Source organism: Protopterus annectens, chromosome 13.part0, assembly GCF_019279795.1.
Source record: "Protopterus annectens isolate FY-2018-M chromosome 13.part0, PAN1.0, whole genome shotgun sequence".
Taxonomy (NCBI): Eukaryota; Metazoa; Chordata; order Ceratodontiformes; family Protopteridae; genus Protopterus; species Protopterus annectens.
Window position 1 is genome coordinate 626,986,437 of NC_056747.1, and position 20,815 is coordinate 627,007,251.

Below are 20,815 nucleotides of genomic sequence, written 5' to 3' on the forward strand. Positions count from 1 at the left end.
CTCATCTTGCTGAAGTGTGGTTTGATGTTTCAATCATTTGCTCATATGACATGAATCTCATCCATCCACTCACCCACCCACAACCCCTTTTTCCCATTTTTATACATGGTATCGGGGTGTCACTTCAACAGTGGTAATCAACTAGAGCCAAGGTTCACATTAACGGGTGATGTGTCTCAAACACTGGTGTTTCACAGTGATTCAGCAGGCACTAAACAGTGGTACAATAAACAGAAGTTACCTATGCTTACATGGGGACATAACATCAGATGTCATAGTTAAAAAATAAATAAATAATGAGCTCCTGTACACAGCACTGGAATGCAGAAAGTTATATTAATGAAAAACAACATTAGCTTTTTACCAAAACTGCTTTAAATAAATCTAAAGAATGAAACAAAAGACATCAATTTACATACTTTGCAAACTTAATGCAGAATTGAGTGAAATACTTCCGGGTTGAGGCTAGATTATCACGGATAATGGGAACATTTTGCTTGATATGTAAGATTATTGAGGTGACATATGGACTTTGGTCACCAACATGTTCCACATTCTGCCACTGCATCTGTTCAGGGAGGGAGAGGAAGAGAAAAGAGGATAAAGATTGGTGCAGATGTTCAAAAAAGCAGTTATTAAGAGGTCACATAACCTACACATAATGACAATGTATATTCAGTGACATCTCCAAGCCAAAAAGACAATTTGATGGCTACTACTATACAACTTTTTAACTAGAACACACTTACCAAGACATGTAGGCAGCCTGCTCAATCCATCTGAAGCTTAAGGGCTTTGGCTATGAAAAGTACAGTTGTGTACCTACCATAAATGTAGATGTTCGAGTGTATTCACTGTTGCAGTCATTACAATTGGGTTATCCTGCTGGCAGGCTACCCGCAGTCGGCCTGAGTTCCAAAGTCTAGGTCCGGCGTCGGTTGCTGTCGCCTCTTCCCTGACGTCAGTGTGCCAGGGGTATATAAGATGCAGCCAATGCCATTTTCTTCAGTTTTTCTTGCCCCAGATGTCAGGTGCCCCTAAAATGGTAGGCTAAATTATGCCAATAAGCATACATGCACAAAAAACAACTTTTACTTCATCTACAAGCAAATACACCACATAGGTTGTATAGAGTAGAAAAGTACAGTTAGGTCCCAGCAAAGAAGAAAGTGGGATGGTGGGAGGGTAACCTGGACTGCAACAGTGAATACACTCGAACATCTACATTTAAGGTAGGTACACAACTGTACTATGTTCATCGTGTTTCACTGTTGCAGTCATTACAATTGGGTTGAATCCCAAAGCTAAGGTTGGGAGGCTGGAGCTAAATAGGATTAGGTGAGGCTATAAGGCCCTGCAGAACTGCAGTGGCAAAGCCTACCCTGGATTTAGAGTAGAGAGGTAGGTGATATTGCTTTGTAAAGGTATGCACTGAACTCCAAGTTGCAGCCTCTAAGATGTCTTTGGTTGGTACTCCTCTGAGGAAGGCTGCTGAAGTGGCTGCTGTTCTGGTTGAATGTGGCCTAATGCCCTTAGGCACTGAATTGCCATGCTGTGAATAGCAGAAACGAATGCAATGGCCTATCCACTTTGAAATAGTCTGTTCTGAGATAGACTTTCCTTGTGATGCTGCAGCATATGCCACTAGAAGTTGATCAGTCTTTCTGAAAGCTTTAGTTCTGTCCAAGTAGAAGCGTAGCTGTCTATGAATGTCCAAAGAATGCAGAATTTTCTCACCCTTATTCTGTGGGTTTGGATAAAAAGTAGGCAAATGAATTGTTTGGTTAAGGGCCACACTGGACACTACCTTAGGCATAAATGTAGGGTTTGTCCTCAGCGAAACCCTGTCAGGATGGAAAATGATAAAAGGTTCCACAGCAATGAGTGCCTGTAACTCTGAGACTCTTCTAGCGGAGGTTATTGCTAGGAGCAGAGCTGTTTTCCAGGATAATAATTTTATGTCAGCTGCAGAGGCTGGCTCAAACAGAGGCAGTGTGAGTTTTTCCAAGACATAGTTGAGGTCCCATGCAGGTACTGGTGCTCTCCTTGGAGGTCTTATGTTTTTGGCCCCTCTGAGGTACTGCCTCAATAACGGATGAGAAAAAATAGGTGGTTCTGTACTGTAATGAACTGAAATGGCAGAGGCATGAATTTTAATTGATGAAAAGGAAAGGCCTTTATCCAGCATCTCAGTTAAGTATTGTAAAATCTGAGGAATATTTGGAACAACCATGTCAAAGCCTTGTGCTTGGTTCCAAACACAGAATCTTCTCCATTTGTCTGCATAAGATTTTCTGGTGCTAGGCCTCCTGGCCTCCAAAATAACATCCATTACTGCTTTAGAAAGAGGTGTGTCTTGAGAGGCTATATTATCTGCCATGCCGCCAGGTTTAAGGTTTTGAGTTGGCTGTGCAGTATCTGAATGTCTTGTTGGGTCAACAAGTGAGGAATTTGTGGTAATGTCCAGGCTGGGCAGTGAGACAAGCTCTTTAGGATTGGTTACCAGTGCTGGCGGGGCCAGTCTGGGGCAATCAGTATCATTTTTGGTTTCTCTTGTCTGACCTTGAGGAGTACCTTGGGGAGGAGAGGCAGAGGGGGAAAGGCATATACTGTTAGATTTTTCCAGCTGAAAGATAGAGCATCCACTTTCCATGCTTGCTTGTGATAAGTCCTTGTGCAGAATCTTTGTAGTTGGTAGTTGTGAGAAGAGGCAAATAGGTCTATGTCCGGGCATCCCCAGGTCTTTGTTATCATGCTGAAGACTTGTGGATCCAATTTCCACTCGTGGGGATCCATTAGATTTCTGCCTAGTTCGTCTGCCCAAGTATTTTTCCTTCCTGGCAGGAATTGAGCTTGCAGATGTACTTGGAAAGTCAATGTTGTGTGCCACAAGTTCATGGCTAGCCTGCAGAGGGGGTAGGAATGTGTGCCTCCCTGCTTGTTTATGTATCACATGACTGTAGTATTGTCCGTCTTTATTAGTAGTTGTCCTGGATTAAGCTGATCCTTGAAGGCTGTTAGGGCATTCTGAACAGCTAGCATCTCTTTTTGATTGACATATAGATGCATTTGACTTGCGGACCATGTGCCCTGAATACATCTTCCTGCCATATGGGCCCCCCCACGCATAATCTGATGCATCTGTTGTCAATGTATGCCTGGCTGTGGGTAAGGTGAATGGCTGTCCCGTGTTGTGGTGACAGGCTTTTGCCCACCATCGAAACTCCTGTTGCAGGCAGGGAATGAGGGTAATTATTGTTTCCAGGCTGTGGCAATGTTGAGTCCAAACACTTTTTAGATACCATTGAAGTTTCCTCACATGCAGTCTTGCATATGGAATTAGCAGAATGCAGGGTGCCATGAAACCCAAGACCTGCAGAATTTTTCTTGCAGATAACTGGGTCTTTGTTGCCAAAATTTTGAAGTAAGTAGTCAGTTGTCTGTGCTTGTCTGGCGGGAGATAAGCCATCTGGGCAGCTGTATTTAAGCTTGCACCCAGGAATATTATCTCTTGAGAGGGTACAAGTTTTGATTTCTTTTCATTTACTGTGTACCCTAGACTTGTCAGTAATCTTTTTACAAACGCCAGATGCTGTAATAGAATGTCCTTGTTCTCTGCTTGAATGAGGCAGTCATCCAAGTAAGGATATATTTGTATTCCTCTTTGTCTGAAAAATGCAATTACTGGTGCCAGGCACTTTGTGAAGACCCTGGGCGCAGTAGATAAGCCAAAGCGCAGTGCAGAGAATTGGTAGTGTATTGAGCCAGCTGAGGTATCTTCTGCATGTTTGTCTGATTGGGACATGCAGGTATGCCTCTTTTAGATCTAAAGTCACAAGCCAAGCCTTCTTGCCCAACATGGGCAGAAGCTGCTGTAGGGTCAACATTTTGAATTTTGGAATATTCAGATATGTGTTTAGAATAGATAGGTCCAGTATTGGTCTCCAGGCTTTGTCCTTTCTGGGTACTAAGAACAGTCTTGAATAGAATCCGTGACCCTCCTCTTGTTCTGGTACTTGATGAATGGCCCTCATGTCCATGAGGGATGATACTTGTTTTTGTGCCTCTGCCCATTGATTGCGTGGCAGGTCTGGCATACCGTTTGGCCTTGGCAGGGTGTGAAAGTGGAACCTGTAGCCTTGTGAAACTATACTTAGAACCCATTTGTCCTGGGTGATCATGTGCCAATTTTGTGAAAAAGGTGCTAGCTTTCCCCCCAAAGGGGCTGCCAAAAGATAAGTGCTTGGTGCTGGAAGTGGGAAGTCATTGAGACGGTTTCCTGTATGGCTGCGATTTTTCCTCTCTGCTCTTGGAGGTAGAAGCACCCCATTGTTTAGGCCTGTCTGAGCCTTGGGGTTGTGATCTGCCTCTGGGGCATCTGTATCTCCCCCTTTGTGGTCTATCTGACACTGGAAAGGACCAATTTTTTTGTAGGCCAGTTCCTGCTAAATCTGGGAGGCTGTACCTGCAAGAAATCCTTGACTGTTTGCATTGATTTAGCCTTGTCCTCCATTTTCTTCAACACCTCTTCTGCTTTAGCACCAAACAAAGTATCATGCTGTAAAGGAGCATCTAATAGTTTTGCTTTAACATGATCAGGCACATTTTGTTCTTTTAACCAAGCATGTCTCTTAATGACATAACCTGTAATAGCGGCCCTGCAGGAGGCCTCCAGAGAATCAAAACCACATTGCAAAGTATGCTTTCCAACTTGTTCAGCTGCATGCAATAAATCCTGCATTTCTTTACTGTCTGCACATTCTATATTTGCTGGCATTTTCTGTTTAAGCAAGGATATAAGATATTGCTGATACTTAAGCATATGAAATTGGCAATTTAAAGCTCTTACAGCCAAGGTAGCAGAGGTATAAATCTTTTGCTCCATCTGTCTAGGGCCCTAGAATCCCTATCAGAGGGAATAGTTTTTTTTGCAGTAGAAGCCTTGACCCCTTTGGGACCCTGAAAGATGGTTTCTAGGTCAGCTGCAGGGTTTTTATAGAGAAATTTATGTGAATCAGGAACCCTGTAGTATCTGTCTGGCTTAACAGGGGCTGGTGGTAAAGAGCCTGGAGAAAAACTGGACTCTGTAAATACATCATCTGCAATGTCTAAAACAGGCGGGATAGCAAGGGGCCTGTGCTGGGGCAATAAAAGGAAATCTCTGATCCTTTTCTTGGATTCTGAGTAATCTTGGCTCTCCCAGTGGAAATGCTCCCTCATAGTATGCAGTGTTTCCCCAAAAGAATAATCCTCAGGAGGAGAGGCTGAAGGGATAGATTTTTCAGCATCAGAATACTCATAGGGAGGAATGGAGTAATCTTGTTCAGAGGAGTAATCAGAGGAAATGGAAACCTGGTCTGAAGATTCATGTTCTAACTCTTGCCTAGGCCTCTTTTCAGGAGGGGAATGGGAACCCCTAATCAAAGTAATAAGGTCTTCGGCCATTTTAAGCATCTGTTTTTTAGGCATGGAGGCCTGTCCAGATGAATGCTGTACTTGTTTCTTTGTCTTTAGAGCTGCTTTAGTCTTTGTAGCTGAAGTAGGTTTCACATATAACTGTGTAGGCCTGAAAACACCCTCAGAAGCAGATGCCTGCTCAGCGGCTCCGGACCCATCTGAGGGAATAGTTTCCGAGTGTCCAATACCTTGAGTTTCCAGAGGCCCAGTTGGCTCCACATGGGAGTCGGAAGCGGCCTGTGGCTCTGAGGTAGCGGGCATCAAGGGCTGCGAAAGCACCTCACTGAGAACCGGCGACAGGCCTAGAAGAAGCCTCGTCGTCGGTTTTGGATCTCGGATGCCTGTCCTTTTCTGTTTCTTTGCGTTTTTTGTAAATTCTGGTAGTCAGCTGATCTGACGGCATTATATAATTAAATCTTCTGCCAAAGTAATGAAATGCAAAATCGTACCAACGCTTAACAGTGCCTTGGTTAAATCTAGCACAAAACCGACAACTAGCAATGTTATGGTCAGGGCCTAGGCAAGGAATACAGTAAGAATGAAAATCCTTACAAGGTATTTGCTTCCCACAAGAAATACAGTTATTAACTTTTTCTGACATTGGTCTGGAGCAAGAAAAAAGTTTCCCCAACGGGGCACTTAGCTTTAATGAAGACTTCGGATCTGAAATTCGAATTTGAAAACTTCAGGAGTCGGCCGACCAGCACTTGTGAACTGCTTTTGCTTTGGGCACCGCGCGGCAAGAAAGACTGAAGAAAATGGCATCGGCTGCATCTTATATACCCCTGGCACACTGACGTCAGGGAAGAAGCGACAGCAACTGACGCCAGACCTAGACTTTGGAACTCAGGCCGAGTGCGGGTAGCCTACCAGCAGGATAACCCAATTGTAATGACTGCAACAGTGAAACACGATGAACATCTGCCTGCTTAATCAGTCTGAAGCTATATGGTTTTGGCTAAACCAAGTGGTGTATCGAACACAAGGACACATTAAACCAAATGTAGAACAAACTGATTCAAATAATAAGAAATACATCTCTGAGATAGTCCCAGAAATCTGCATGCAGGACAAACAACTGCAGATCTGTATCTCTTACAGGCATATAAACCATCCTAACTGACCAGCGCAGTTGCAGCTGTTCTGCATTAACGTAAGGAATAAACTTAAACAAAGCCTGTTTCCATCTGGTTTAACACCACTTCCCATGCACTGGGATTAGTACAACTCATTTCAGGCAGTTAGCTATCTAAAACTTACAGTGGTCTTCTCTGTTTTAATTCTTATCAAGAAAAACAGTATAGGGCAGTAAAGTTTAAAAAATACTTGTGCTCAACACTGCAACTGCATTATTGCAGGTGCAAATTATATTTTTCTTGCAAGTTGCAATGAATGCTTACAAACATGGCATATTAAAAAAAGAAGATAACAGTTCTGGCATACAACAGTGTTGAAAGCAATTCATGAAGTTGAACAGATTTACCTTTTTCAGTATGTTGCAACCACACTCTTGTTTGTTACATGCAGTTATTACTTGCAGCTGTGTATGTACGGACCACACCTCAGATTGCTTCCCCATAATCAATGTTTTACCCCATACATTGTCAAGAACATTAATCATCACTCAAGCAGCAATGGATATGTACCTTTTGGGCTCTACAGAGCACTATAAGTGAGTAACAAGCAGCTGTGCAAACCCATATACCACTGCTAGGTAAGTCAGACACAACAAGAAGCTTATGGGCTACAGCAGCACAAAAACAGGCATTAATAAAATGGTAGTAGTACCTGTAAGAAACAGCTAACTTGAAGAGCTGACATTTCAAAATTCTAGTAAGGTCTTACAGATTTAGTAGTTCTGAGGGCACTCCAGGTGATTACCTTAATAAAATGTTGCCTCTTACTAAAATCCAGCAGAACGGCACAGACAAAATGTAAGGTTCACAGATGGCAAAGAAACTACTCAGTTTATAGGTTTATAGCTATATACCAGGCTAACTAGCACCAGGGCCTTTACAAGCCTAGCCAAAAATCCAGTCTAATTGCGTCCCCTTGTAATATGTACATCTAAATTGGAAGGGTATGTTAGTTAGGAAGGCCATATTAGTTAGGGGGTTTCTAAAAGTTATGTAGCGGGTATGTTAGTTATGAAAAGTTTACTGTTGACCTCTGTCTATAGGAGACATGGGCAGACAATCTGGGGGTGAATTTATGATTTCCTATCCAGTGCTAGTTAGGGAATGTTTTTTGTCAGCCTCTGTCAATAAGAGACATGTGGGCCAACCTCAGGATGAATTTACAATTTCAATTCCAATGGTCAAGGTTACATTTGAGTAGGGTTAGGGACAGACTCTGCTTCACATGGAAGGGGAACCTATTCTAGAGCATTGTGATCCTTTGAGATACATATCTGCCTCACCTGCATATTCGATTTACATCGTAAGCAGAGTTTAAATCCCTGGATCTAGTGTTTCTGGTGTTGTTCATTTTGCAGATGTGCAAAATCTCCATCAGGGCTGGATCAAACGATGCCTTATATAATAAGCTCAGATTGTCTCTCAACAAACTGTAGGAAACTGAGTACAGAGACAGGGCAATACAACAATCTGTATAGGACAATGTCTTAATATACCCTGGATTCTTTTGGTGAGGAACATCCATGGGCATTCCACCTGTTGCAAATGCCTAGTCAGATATATCCCAAAAGGGGCATTGTATTCAATGATGGGTCTAATAAGGGCTTTGTAGAGTGCTACTATAACATCCTTGGATGCCATAACCTTACTTATAAGTCTGTTAACATACAATGATTTTCTTAACACCATGGCTACATGTTGATCAAAGGCCAGATTACTGTCTGCATATGTTCCCAGCTCTCTAACTACCAGGTCAACTCTTAAGAACGTCTTACCAATGGAGTAATTCACCTGGGTTGACGTTTCCCAAAAAGGCACTATAATGCACTTCTTTGCATTGAGTTTTAATCCATGGCTTTGGCACCAATCATTTGTCTACATTAGACTTTCTTGCAGGAGTCATGTGGGATTTTATGATAGCTCTCAATTTGCAGATATCTGATAAACAGGTCAGCCAGAGACCTTGACATTACCTTGGCCTCCAAGAAGTAGATGCCAAACAGGAGTGGGCCCAGCAAGGAGCCTTGTGGTACTCTGCTGGTAACCTGCCTCTTGGTGGAGGTGGTCTCACTAATCCTGACTTCCTGGTTCCTATCTGTGAGCCAGCTGGCAATCTATCATGTATAGATTTATGCCTAGTTTGGTGAGCTTGTCTACAGCACCTGAGTAGGGTATTGTATCGAATGACTTAGCCAGATCTAAGTAGGCTGTACGTATCCCTTCACCCACTGCTTGGTTACCTTCTCAAAAAAAAAGTCTATCAGGTTGAGTAGGCATGACCTTCCCCTGACAAAACCAAACTGCAATGGGTCCAGTGTCTGTAGATTGTCAATGTTTTTGTCGATCATTTCCATGATGATTCATTCCATGTCTTTGGATATTAGACTAGTTAGATTAATTGGTCTGAAGTTTCTGGGTTCAGTTAATGATCCACTCCTGTGGAGGGGATAACCATTTCTGTCCTCTATTCTCTTGGTAGGTAGCCTGTTTTGATGCTGTAGTTTAAATTGACTCAAGTGGTCTTGATAGGTCATGTTTCAGGCTCTTTAGGAAATAACCTGGAATAATGTTGGACCTGACTGAGGCTTATTTTTTGGCCTTTGTAAGTGCCGCCACAACCTGCTCCCTGACAATGGTTGGGAAGTCATGTTACTAGGGATTTCATGAGGGAGTGGTGGAGGGGATGAGGTGAAATTTGAGTTGAATTTGTCAGCCATCAGGTTTTCTATGTCACTCTGCTCAGTGAAGGTGGTACCATTTACTGAAAGTTCAGCATACTGCTGCAATGTAACCATTAAGGTTTCAGACATAGCTGTAGGTCATCTGGTTGTTTTTATCCTGAGAGGCTATCTTGACCTTGTAACTGGCCTTGATTTAATTAGTCCTCTTAGTTTCCTGTTTAACTAGTGAGGTATTGTCATTATGAGAGTTGCTCTTTCTGATTTTAGCCACCATTTTTTTCCCCTTTTGTTATTACACCCTGTTAAGATTAGGAGTCCACCAGTGTGGCTTGTTAGGCTTAGTTCTGGTAGGTATAGCAGTCTCTATGCAATCATTTATACATTTGTACAGTGTTTCTGTGAACAATTTTGAACAGGCTGTTTTGAACTCAAGGTTAAACAGGGCATTACATTTTGACAAACTGTTGCTTAATAGAATGTAGTTTGCTTTAGAATAGTCGTAGCTGGTTTTTTTGAGTTTTCCAAGTTGATTTTTATAGGAGATAGCTTATAATCTGGCCTCACCAGTGAGGGCCTGATACATGGGGGTGGGGAGGGGGGTGTAGCAATCTTCCATATCAGTGAGAACTAGGTTCAGTATGCACTAACTGATAGAGGTCATTGTGTTAATGAAGTACAGGAAACGCTATGCCTGCAAGTTGGAGGCAGCATATGTTTCCCAGTCGTCTTCTTTCAGCTTTTCCAGGTTGGGGTCACCACAGTGGATCAACTGTCCGCTCATGATTGACCGTGGAGTTTTACGGTGTCGAGTTGCCAGCCCGGCGCCCAACTTTCCACAGAAGGCAGGCACACACACACACACACACACACACACACACACACACACACACACACACACACACACACGCACTCACGCCTAGGGCCAATTTAGTGTCCAATCCACCTACAGCATGTCTTTGGGATGTGGGAGGAAACCGGAGCACTCGGAGGAAACCCACATGACCACAGGAAGGACATGCCAACTCCACACAGAAGGCACCCCAGCTGAGGATCGAACCTCGATGTGAGGTGGCAACGCTAACTGCTGCATCACCGCGGCCGCCCATATGTTTCCCAGTCTACAGAGGGGTAATTAAAGTCTCCCATGAATAAAGTGTTCAGTTGAATGGAGAGTGCTCCCAGTAGATCTAGAAAAGACTTTGATTTCTGACGGAGATGGTGACCTACAGCTTGCTAAGATATGGTACAGGACTCTATCTAGGGTGATTTGCAAGTGGATGAACTCCAGGGTATCATCCTGTTTAACCAATCTTGAGGTATGTTTGTTGCTAATGTAGATCAAGGCACCTCCACCTTTAGTCTCTGTCTGCGCAGCTGATTATCTAAATGTGTGGAATTCACTGTATCCTTACACTGCTGGAGTACTTTCTGTGGCTTTAAACCATGTTTCAGGAACAGCACAGATGTCTGTATTTTTCAAAGTGAGGAGAACTTGTAGGGTGTGGAGTTTCTTTTTATGGTTCCTAGCACTGAGCAGTAACACCTTTAGATTCCTTTGGATTTTATTTGCAATGTCAATAGGTTTCTTACAGGGACATTGCCTGAAAAGGCTCTAAGTGGATGGCTAAAGTTTGACCCAAAATCTGGAAGCCCACAGCAATAGGTGGAGGCCATCTTTGGCAAAGCAACAAAGCAGCATGGTCTTTTGACCATGTCCTCCCAGCCTGACAGATATTGAATCCCTCTGGACTGACACCAGAAATTAATTCAGGTATTAAAGTAAATCACTTTTTGTTCATACTGTGGCATTACCCTTAGTGAAAGTAGAATGCTGTTCAATGCAAAGCACATACCTGCGAGACATATTCAGAGAGGTCCATAATGTATCTCTTCATACAGTCCAGTGAGGTACATCTCAGGTCATTTATGCTCACAAAGATGATATGATAGAATCATACTGGTACCTGTTGTGCAGAGAATCGAGTGTGTGTGTAATTTGGTGGATCCTGGTTCCAGGTAAGCAACAAACCATAATAATTTAGTTATCCAGTCTGGTGAGTGACGCATATGTGTTATACAATGGAGTACCATATGACATCCTATAACAGTCCTGGGTAAATTGTTTGCTTCCCTTTCAGGGGTCCACTGGGTGTATTCTTATGTGTGGTGTTTGGTTCTGCTTTTAGTGTGTGCTTTACAGATTGCTGAGGATAGGCGTTGCCATTTGCATGGTTAGGAGGTCTTTAAGGTTTGGGAATATTGCTTATCACCTCAGCATAAGATCTACGTGTGTGGTGGAAACTATTTGTGGTTGAAGTAGTGTGTGTGTGTGTGTGAGTGTGTGTCTGCGCTTCCTGACAATCTTATTTTAAGAGAGATTTCTACCTACACGATAGCTGTGTATGTACATCTCTCGCAAACTGTGTTGGTTTCGTTAAGGATTAAAGAGTTCTCTGTGTACGACACAACTGCTATATTGTCTCAGGATGCCCATATCTACTAAACTAGTTATGGATACATTTTGAAATTGTACATCTGTGTTGTCCATACCTGTACTAGGGTGGACTGTTAGAGTTTAACAACTAAGTTTTACAAAGGTCTCCTAGAGTGGTCCCTATGTTTAGGGACAACTGTTGAAAAGTGCTAGGACATGGTATTAGATAGTGTTAGAATAGGGTGTTAGTGCAATCTGATGTGCATGCTAGCAGCTCTGAGCTTAACTCCGCGTAATGCTTCAGTAAATTACAGGTTACAGTCTATGTACTAGCTTTATTGGCAATCTTAACTGTCCAGGAGGCTGCATCTATACAGGGCACTGCCAACCACAGTTGTGGGGTAAGCAGCTCCATGCAAATTAACCTAATTTATAGAAGCAGAAATGAAGTGAAACCTAACTTCTTAAGCCCTCTGACCTATCAAATGACCACACTTTGAGCCGTTCTGAAGTGCTTCCCAACTCATATAGATCTGGCAAATGTCTTCTGCATAAAGATGGATGACCTTAGTCCTCTTAATGTAAAGCAGAGCAAAAAAGGACCCTCAAGTGCAATGTAACAGCAAACAACTTATTCCACAGCTAAATCATCCCCCCACAAGGTGATTACAAGACAAAACATTTCAAGCATGTTATAAGGGGAAGCATGCCTGTGGTGCCCTGCCTTCACCCATTCAGTAGGAACCACCTTATTCAACCAGGACAAAGGGAGCTCCAGCAAGTTTGATGAACCCATGGCTGTGAAATTAACCATAGAATCTGCACAGTTAAATGCAAAACTATTTATCCTGTACTGATAGCTGTGCAGTGCTCAAATACCTTACTACTGACTCTCATGCTGTAAATGACAAGCTGGAAAATTAATGGAATATTATGGGATGCATATGAGAAAAAATCTGGACCAGAGTGGTTTGTAAGCTTATATGGAAATCTGATGCAGCTGCCGAACAGACCTTTATTACTGACTAAATGAGGCTTTTGTGGAGCAGTTCCACCAAGTACTCAAGCACCTTCCTCGAATGCAGCCAACCCGAATGTGATGACAACAGCAGAATCCCAGCTTAGTCAATAAGCAGACCAGACTGTAGCAGATAGAACTACTCATACACCATTATATGCCTTGGTAAGGTGGACGGTTCAGATTTCAGGGCATAGAGGGATTGAGACATTGCAAGCATACAATTTATAATATATTTTATAATAATGTATAATATTATACATCACATTTAAAAATTACTAAAGTACAAACAGCAATAACAATATGAATGCTGAGCTGGCATGAAACCTTCCCCATTTATTTATTCTGGAACCATTCATTTTTTTATTGGCTTTAGTAATTTGCATTTGTACATAAGCCACATGAAAAGATAAGTGCTATGAGCTTATCACTTTTAATCATATTGTCTTAAAGGGTAGGATATAGCACATGGCTACTGGTCAAGCAGATGCTATAAAATTAATTTGCTCTCATACTAAAATGAAACAAAAATATGACATTTTTTTTCCGCCCAAGAACGTCTCTAAGAGAAAAACAAATAAATAAGGTGGAGCCATTAATGTACTAGCACAGAGAGGGGAACAGTCACCTTTTTCTTAAAATATTACCTTTACTTTTAATGCATGCTGCATTGTGTGCGCTGAAGCTTTCAGCGGAGCAATGCAGAACCAGGAGTTGAGCTAACTCGTAGGAAAAAAAGTGTGCCTGTAGAGAGCTGGTAAGTGGTATATATCCATACAGTGCAACAAACACTCCCCCTTTTTGGGGAAAATATTGATGAGTTAATGGATTGCTACAGACTGATCTCTTTGGGTAGTTTGGCATGAAGCAGGGATTTGTCCTCAGCATTATCTTCTCTTTGTGGAAGATCAGACAAAATGGTTTGACTACAAAAGCTTGTGACTCATAAATCCTTCTTGCCAAGATAATGGCTACCTAGAACAGGGTTTTCCATGATAAGTACTTTAGGTCTGCTTTTCCTTTAACTTCAAAAGTTGCCTCTAAAATGAAACAGAGATTCCAGGGCAAAAACAGATCTCTGACTGAGAGGGTCTTACGCAAAAGATACCTCTCAGAAAGATTTGCAAACATTCTGTGAGGCAAGGGGGTCTGGTTTGTAAGCCTGTATGGAAATCTGATGCAGCTGTTAAATACACCTGTACTAAAGACAGAGTCTTTTGTGGAGCAGTTCCGCCAAGTACTCAAGCACCTTTCTCTAATGCAGCCAACCTTGGATTCAATTTTTGCTTCTTTGTCCAAGTGGTGAAATGGTAACACTTGTCCTTGGAGATTTTTCTAGTGGAAGTAATTTTTGAGGAAGTTAAGATATCTAATTTATTTATTTATTTATTTATTTCAGTTTGATTACCGGGGAGGTCCACTGGGCTATTGGGGGCCCGTTTTCAGTGGAGACCCAGGGAAGAAAGCTCCAAAACAAGCAATTATTACAGTTCAAATATATAGATTACAAAAAATAATTTCGAAGAACATGCAAATCGAAAGGCTTTCTAATTTACAAAGATAATTTCAGTAAACATGTAAGGTCTCAGGCACTCTATGTAACAAGTATCAGGTGGTTACAACAGAAGACACACTAACAATTCCAGTTTAGTTTAGGGAGAAAGGCATCACAAGAAATAACACAGTTTTACTGTGTTGTTCACCAAGCATAATACTTATAGAAAGGAAATAGGCAGGAGAATAGAAGGAGGTTAGTCTGGGGCAAATGGAGTAGAAAGTTTAGGTTTTGTAGGCTGAAGAGTGCAGTTGCAAATTCTGTTAAGATAGAGGTAGGAATGAAGCTGAGTTTTGAAGATATTTAGGTTGGTACATGTCCTAAGTGACAAGGGCAGGGCATTCCATTTCTTCGCAAGTGTAAAGGATAAGAGAAGCTGGCCAGCAGGGTGCTGGGGTTTTTGAACTGTAATCAGGTTGTGTTGAGAAGATCTAAGTGGTCGAGAGGGGGTATAAGGGTGCAGGATATTCGAAAGGGCAGGGTAGTTTGAAGGGTATAGCAGTAGCTTGAAGGCTGTGGTGAGTTGGAGGAGGTTAAGTTGATTAGTAAGTTCAAGCCAGTTTAGGGTGTGAAGGGAGGAGCAGTGATGAGAAGAGGATTTGGCATTTGTGGCAAATCTGGCGATTTTGATGTAGCATAGCTCTAGTTTAGAGGTAAGAGAGGATGAAAGATTAGTTAGCATGGGGGCACCGTATAGGAGGGTAGGAAGGAGGAAGGTAGAAGCAAGGGTTATTCTAGTGCGAGGATAGAGGAAGTGGTTGTTTCTATACAATAGACCTAGTTTTATGTGTGTTTTTTTGATGTTCAGTTGGATATGTGAATTAAATTTTAGTTGATCATCGATAGTGACACCAATAAGTTTGGAGGAGGATACGAGTTCGATAGAGGAGTTATTAAGGCTGGAAATTTGGAATGACTGTTTGTCGAGAGAGGAGGATTTAGAGGGAGAGAAAAGGAGTAGCTTAGTTTTGTTGGCATTTAGGGAGAGGTGGTTTTGTAGCATCCAGTTTTCAGTGGTTGAGAAGGCACTTTGGGTTAGGGCTTTGAGGTCTGTTAGGTTAGAGGCAGAGCAGATTAATGTTGAATCATCAGCGTATTGTACGATTGTAGTGATGGGGATGGCCTTGTAGAAGTCATTTATGAAGATATTGAATAGTAGTGGGCCGAGTATGGAACCTTGAGGTACTCCGGTAGGTGTAGGAAGAAAAGTGGAGGTAGATTGGCCCCATTTTACTGCTTGTAATCTGTTAGAAAGGTAGCTGGAAAACCAAGAAAGGGATTCTGTGGCAAAGCTCTGGGGATAAAGCCAGACAACCTGAGCTTGAGCATCCAACACCAATTCACCCATCCTGGGAGGAAGGTGTAGTAGTTGTTGGCTGATTGCCACCATACAAGCAGAAGTTTGCACAACATCAAAATGGTCAAGACCGGAGATGTGGACTTGACAATCCCAAGCAAGTGAAAGTAGCCTTCAAAGCATATGGGTAAAAGCATGCACGTGTAGGATGCCCCAAGGTGATGGAAGTGTTCACGTCAGCCACCAAGGGTGGGATTAGTGACTTATTAGAAATGCCCTCATTGGCAGGTTGCTGGCAAGGACACAAATCACTTCTACAGTTGCCTGGATGGCAGCTCCTTCAGTCAACTCTTGGCCTTATCTGCTGGGAATACCCAGTAAAGGGGAACATATGGGCTCAAGGCCAATAGGAGAAAGCTTAATGATCAGCAAGTATGGATGGAAAATAATACAGAAAAAAACAACTGAACTGAAGAACTCACTTAATAGTTGCAGGGCACTGATTTTTGAGTGAAATCTCCCCGATGGGTGAAACAGTAGCCCTCTGAACAGAATGAGTTCCAGGTGACCACCTAGAATATGCCGATTCAGATGCGGGAGCCGTAAAGCATACTTGTAGCCAGAATGGGGCTATAAAGAACATTCTAGAGTGGAATAATTTTGCTTTCTGGTCTGTTGGACTGTCTTGTTTATGAATGGGATTGAAGTGAAGGTGTCCAGGAGGCCCTGATATATTCATCAATGCATCCTTACATGGATGATTCAGTGATGAGATATGAGAGAGGAACTGGCAACATTTCACATTTAATTGTAAAGTAAACAACAGTATCACCAGTTGGTCCCAAAGAAGGAAGATTATGTATGTTATGATTTGGGCTATGGATCATTCATGTGACAAGAGAAGGCACCTCCTTAAGTTTGTCTGCCAGTGCAATGTTCTCCCTGCGGATGTGGACACTATTCAAAAAGGGGTTATTTATTATGAATAATTTACAAAGTTTCTTAACCCTTCACTTTCTACATAGTGACTATGAGTCTGTGACCTGGAACTGACCTGTGTACCAAAAAACTGACATGCTGTCTACATGGATGGTCATATGACCTTGTGAGATCCTGTCCAAGTAAGTTTTCAGGGTTTGACATACAAAAATGCAGATTTGTGATTCTTGCAGTGACCAAAATACTTACACTGTCTGACTCTAGAATTGCTCCCCCATCTTAAGGCAGATGCATTCTTATTAATTACACACAGTTGGGGCGCAGACGCTGGAAATGGTTGCCTCATGCCAGGCATGGGCAATGTAGCCAACAATGCATGTGAGTTCAGCAGAAGTCTAATTATAATATGGTGGAACATGCTACTGTTGGACTTCTAGAAACTGAAGTAACTAGAGCAGTTGTCTCACTTGCATGTACATGAATTCCCTCAGGGCAATCAGCAATGTCTGAAATTTCATCATCTATCAGGAAGCCTTTGCAGACTTTGGTGTCTAGTATGCATCCTATAGAAGCTATGTGTTGGGTAGGCTGTTGTTTTGAAATGGTAAAGTGTATAATAATGCCCAGTGACTGATGCAGTTTGATCAGAGGCCATGTTTGCAAGAAAAGGCTGTCCGGTCATGGGGCAGCACAGTCAGTCATCTAGGTAAAGGAAAATCCAGAGCCCTCACAGTCTCTCTTGAGCTGCAATCACTGCCAGGCACTTGGTGCACATACTGGAGAAAGAGGTGAGACCAAAATGTAGGCTCCTGAACTGGTAATGGATAACTCCAACCATGAAGCAAAAATATTTCTTGGACTCTATGGAGATTCTGATATGCAAGTAGGTGTCCAGGAGGTCCAAAGGGCATATCTAGTGTCTCTATGACAGGGATGATAAAATGTTCTGCACTGAGCCCATCTAGAGTTTTTGTTAAGCTATGTTCTAATTTTGACAACTGAGGTCTTGTATGAGTTAGAGGTTCTCAGATTTGTTGGGGACTAAAGAATCATAATAATCATCAGAAGTAAAAACTTGACCTCTATGGTCTGGTGGACCCAATAGATAGCATTATTCTGCCATGCCATGGATTTCTGAGATGAAATGACATATAGCAAGGAGTGCTGAGGTGCTTGAAAATGGAATTTAGTAGCCTCAGGGTATTATGATGTCTCAAACCTACCAGTCTTTGTTGATCTTGGACCACTGTAGGAGGTGAATGGAAAGGCATCTCTGCAGTCCAACAGTTAGAAAGGGATTTGAGAGCATTGCCATCCACCCTGGGGCTGAGCACAACCACCTGCTAAGAATTGATGCATTTTCCTCTGGGTTAGCAATCTTGCTGGAAGCTACCTGACTGACAGTGGCCTCTTCCTCTGCTCTGTTACTGACCTTGCTGTGGGCCAAATGGAACAACATCAAACATTTGTTCCTCTATATTCTGATGAGTTAATACTGTGCAGGCTGGAGTTTCACTCCTGCAGATGTCATTATCTTCCCTGATCTTTCATGTCTTTGAGGTGCTTGCTAAACTCATCAGTGTACAGGAGGGGACCTGTGAATGGGGAGTGAAAAAACATCACCCTGGTATCCTTCATGATATCAGTCTAGGCCAGGAGTTTGACACACTGCTGTGACAGTCTGTGTCCCTGGCCAAATCCTCAGCCATGTTCTATATTACATGGGCAATGTGGTTTAAGAGGTTCGTGGAGAATGCATCCTGGAGCCACAACTTCTCTTTTACAGGATTCATCTAACACCACCTCCTCTACACAAGGCATTTCATCTGATAACTGTCTTTGAAAATACATCACATTGTTGGGACAATTCAAAGCCTTATCAAAGAATACAGAGGATATGAACACACTTTGTTCATGGCTATGTATTCTCTATCAGGCAAGATGGATCCCGGGGGGTCTACAGAGTTTTATCTTTCACTATGGCAACTGCAAAGACAATAGGATTTAATATGGGGGTCTCTAACTAAATGGCCTAATCTCTGAGCAGGCAAAAATATACCATCTAGTTTTTTAAGAGTTCCACCTACCATTTAAGGGTGTTCCACACTACTTTGGTGGCATTTTTTTAAGATATTCATCAAGTGTGGGAGTACCCGTGAGGACTGAGGGGTATAACTGCAAGACGGACTCAAACTCTGTGGGAATGGAATAGGGTCAAGCTATTTTTATTTTGCATCAAAGAGAGAAATTCTCCAAACTTCAGACTATCTAGGAGTGTTCCCCAGGGAAGCACTTTATTATTCTTCACTCACATCTGTGACTAGTGACTCCAAGAGGAAATCTATACACTTACCCTTGTGGATGGCTTTCCTTGTCACATTTGATGAGAATTCTCTATAATCTGATGAGTAATAGTATATCTTAGCAGTTTTCTGAGGCAGGGGAGCTTGTGGCAGGTTTTTCAAGGTGGCCTGTGGATGGTCACTATTTTATTAGTATGCTTGCAAGTCAAGCTAGGGAATCATTGCTCTGGATACTGTGTCATCAAAAGTATTTGTAGTTCTGCTATCTGCAAAGAGTGTGCCAGCACTGGATGTACAGATGTTGACTCTGTATTTACTAGTTCCAAGAAGGCTGTCACGTAGTAGAACTGGTCCATCAATACTGAAGTTGCCAACCCACCCCATGTGGGCTGTGTCTGGTAGGTGTGACGCCAGAATCATTACCACCAGATACATTTGGTAATTTGTAGTACAACTCTTATAATAGGGGTGTAAGTTGCCAGTAAAACTGACATTATGCAGAGAGCTCCGAGGGATAGCAATGGTACCAGCTGGACTAACCTCAGAAACACAGCAGCTTGGCCAAGAGCTGCCAACACAGGAGGGACTAGATACTACTTTGGTTGCCTTGGAATTAGTGCAGTACACATGGGAATCAGGGGAAAGCAGTGGAAAGACTGCAGAAGAGAGAAGCACAAAGTCAGTTTTTAATAAATTCTCCTGGCACCCCTTTTCTACAGGGATGGGACAGCAACCTACTTGTGCTTTTATTTGTAGTTAAAGTTGGAGTGGGAGAGGCCTGGGAACCTGGAATGAGCAAGACGTGGTACAAAAGTCCACCCTTTCATAGGTGGGGTTAGGCAATTGCCAATGCCCTCACTGCAAGGATGTCAGTGAAGGCATAAAGCACTATCATGGCTGCCTGAATGATGACCCCTTCCAGATAGCTCTTACTCTGATCTAGGATGAAATCCCACAGAAATGAAATGAATGGACTGTGCCCAGCTAGAGGAGTCTTGATGGTCAGCAGGTATGAAGGCAAAAGTTATACCAGAAAAAAATGAAAGTAGAGGTGTTATTGGTCTCCATACTTCTGAATAGTTTTAGCAAACAGTCAAAAACACACAAAGTGTGAGCAACTGAATAGTCACATGATAAGTAAACCACTGGAGATATGGATGAACGCACCCACAATGGGATAGCGGAGAAAGTCAGGCAACTGCACTGTGCATCAGACATCTCCATATACACATCAAAGGAAAGAAGGTGGAGCGGATCACAATCATCATCATGTTCACAGGTGCATAGGACACAATGACACACTACTGTCATCATACACTTGTTTGGGGGGGGCATGCTAAAGGCAGCAGAGAAGGGGGATTTCAAGGTGATGGGGATAACTTTCTCCTGTGGTGCTGATGGAGTGTCGCTACATAAGTTTGATTTGGGTTCACTCCACTAACCTGCTGCAACAGGACTCTAAGCTTCCTGTGGTAGGGATGGTGTGCAACTGCAGCACTATAACATTTATTTATTGAGTGACTGACTGGCATTTGTTTACCAGCAAAGTCCGAATGAGCAGTGCCCTTCTTCAATGGAGGCCTGGGGAGAAAATCATCAAAATTGACATGGTAGGAGTCTGCTGGGTGAGGTGTCCTGCCAGTAGAGACTGGGTGCCATTGCCACAGATGATGAAGGGTACCAGAGTGTAGTACACTATCTGATCCTGCTGAGGACTGTGCACCTTGTGATGGCCCCCACCTTCATGGCTACCACACGTAAGTACCCTGTCCCAACACTGGACAGCACTACCAGTTTAATGATAGTGGCACTGGTAATCCTCTGCAAGAAGGTGGAAATGGAACCAATGTGTGCCATCATACACCATTACAATGTCTATGCCAGACTGGGTAGCAGAAAACTGCCTGGATAGTAGCTCAGCGCATCTGCAAATTTATCCCAGGTGCTGCTCCCATGTCTGTGGCCAAATGTGACAGGCAACACTGTTAGGCATCA

At 42.7% G+C, this 20,815-nt stretch overlaps 1 protein-coding gene across 1 annotated transcript in view; it reads right to left on the reverse strand.

Moving 5' to 3' along the window:
* VPS53 (VPS53 subunit of GARP complex) overlaps positions 1–20,815 on the reverse strand; it is a 1,983,995-nt gene that overhangs the window by 315,536 nt on the left and 1,647,644 nt on the right. Inside the window, exon 18 of the mRNA XM_044054290.1 lies at positions 420–568. Within this exon, the coding sequence (XP_043910225.1) occupies positions 420–568 (149 nt within the window). The remainder of the gene's footprint in view (positions 1–419; positions 569–20,815) is intronic.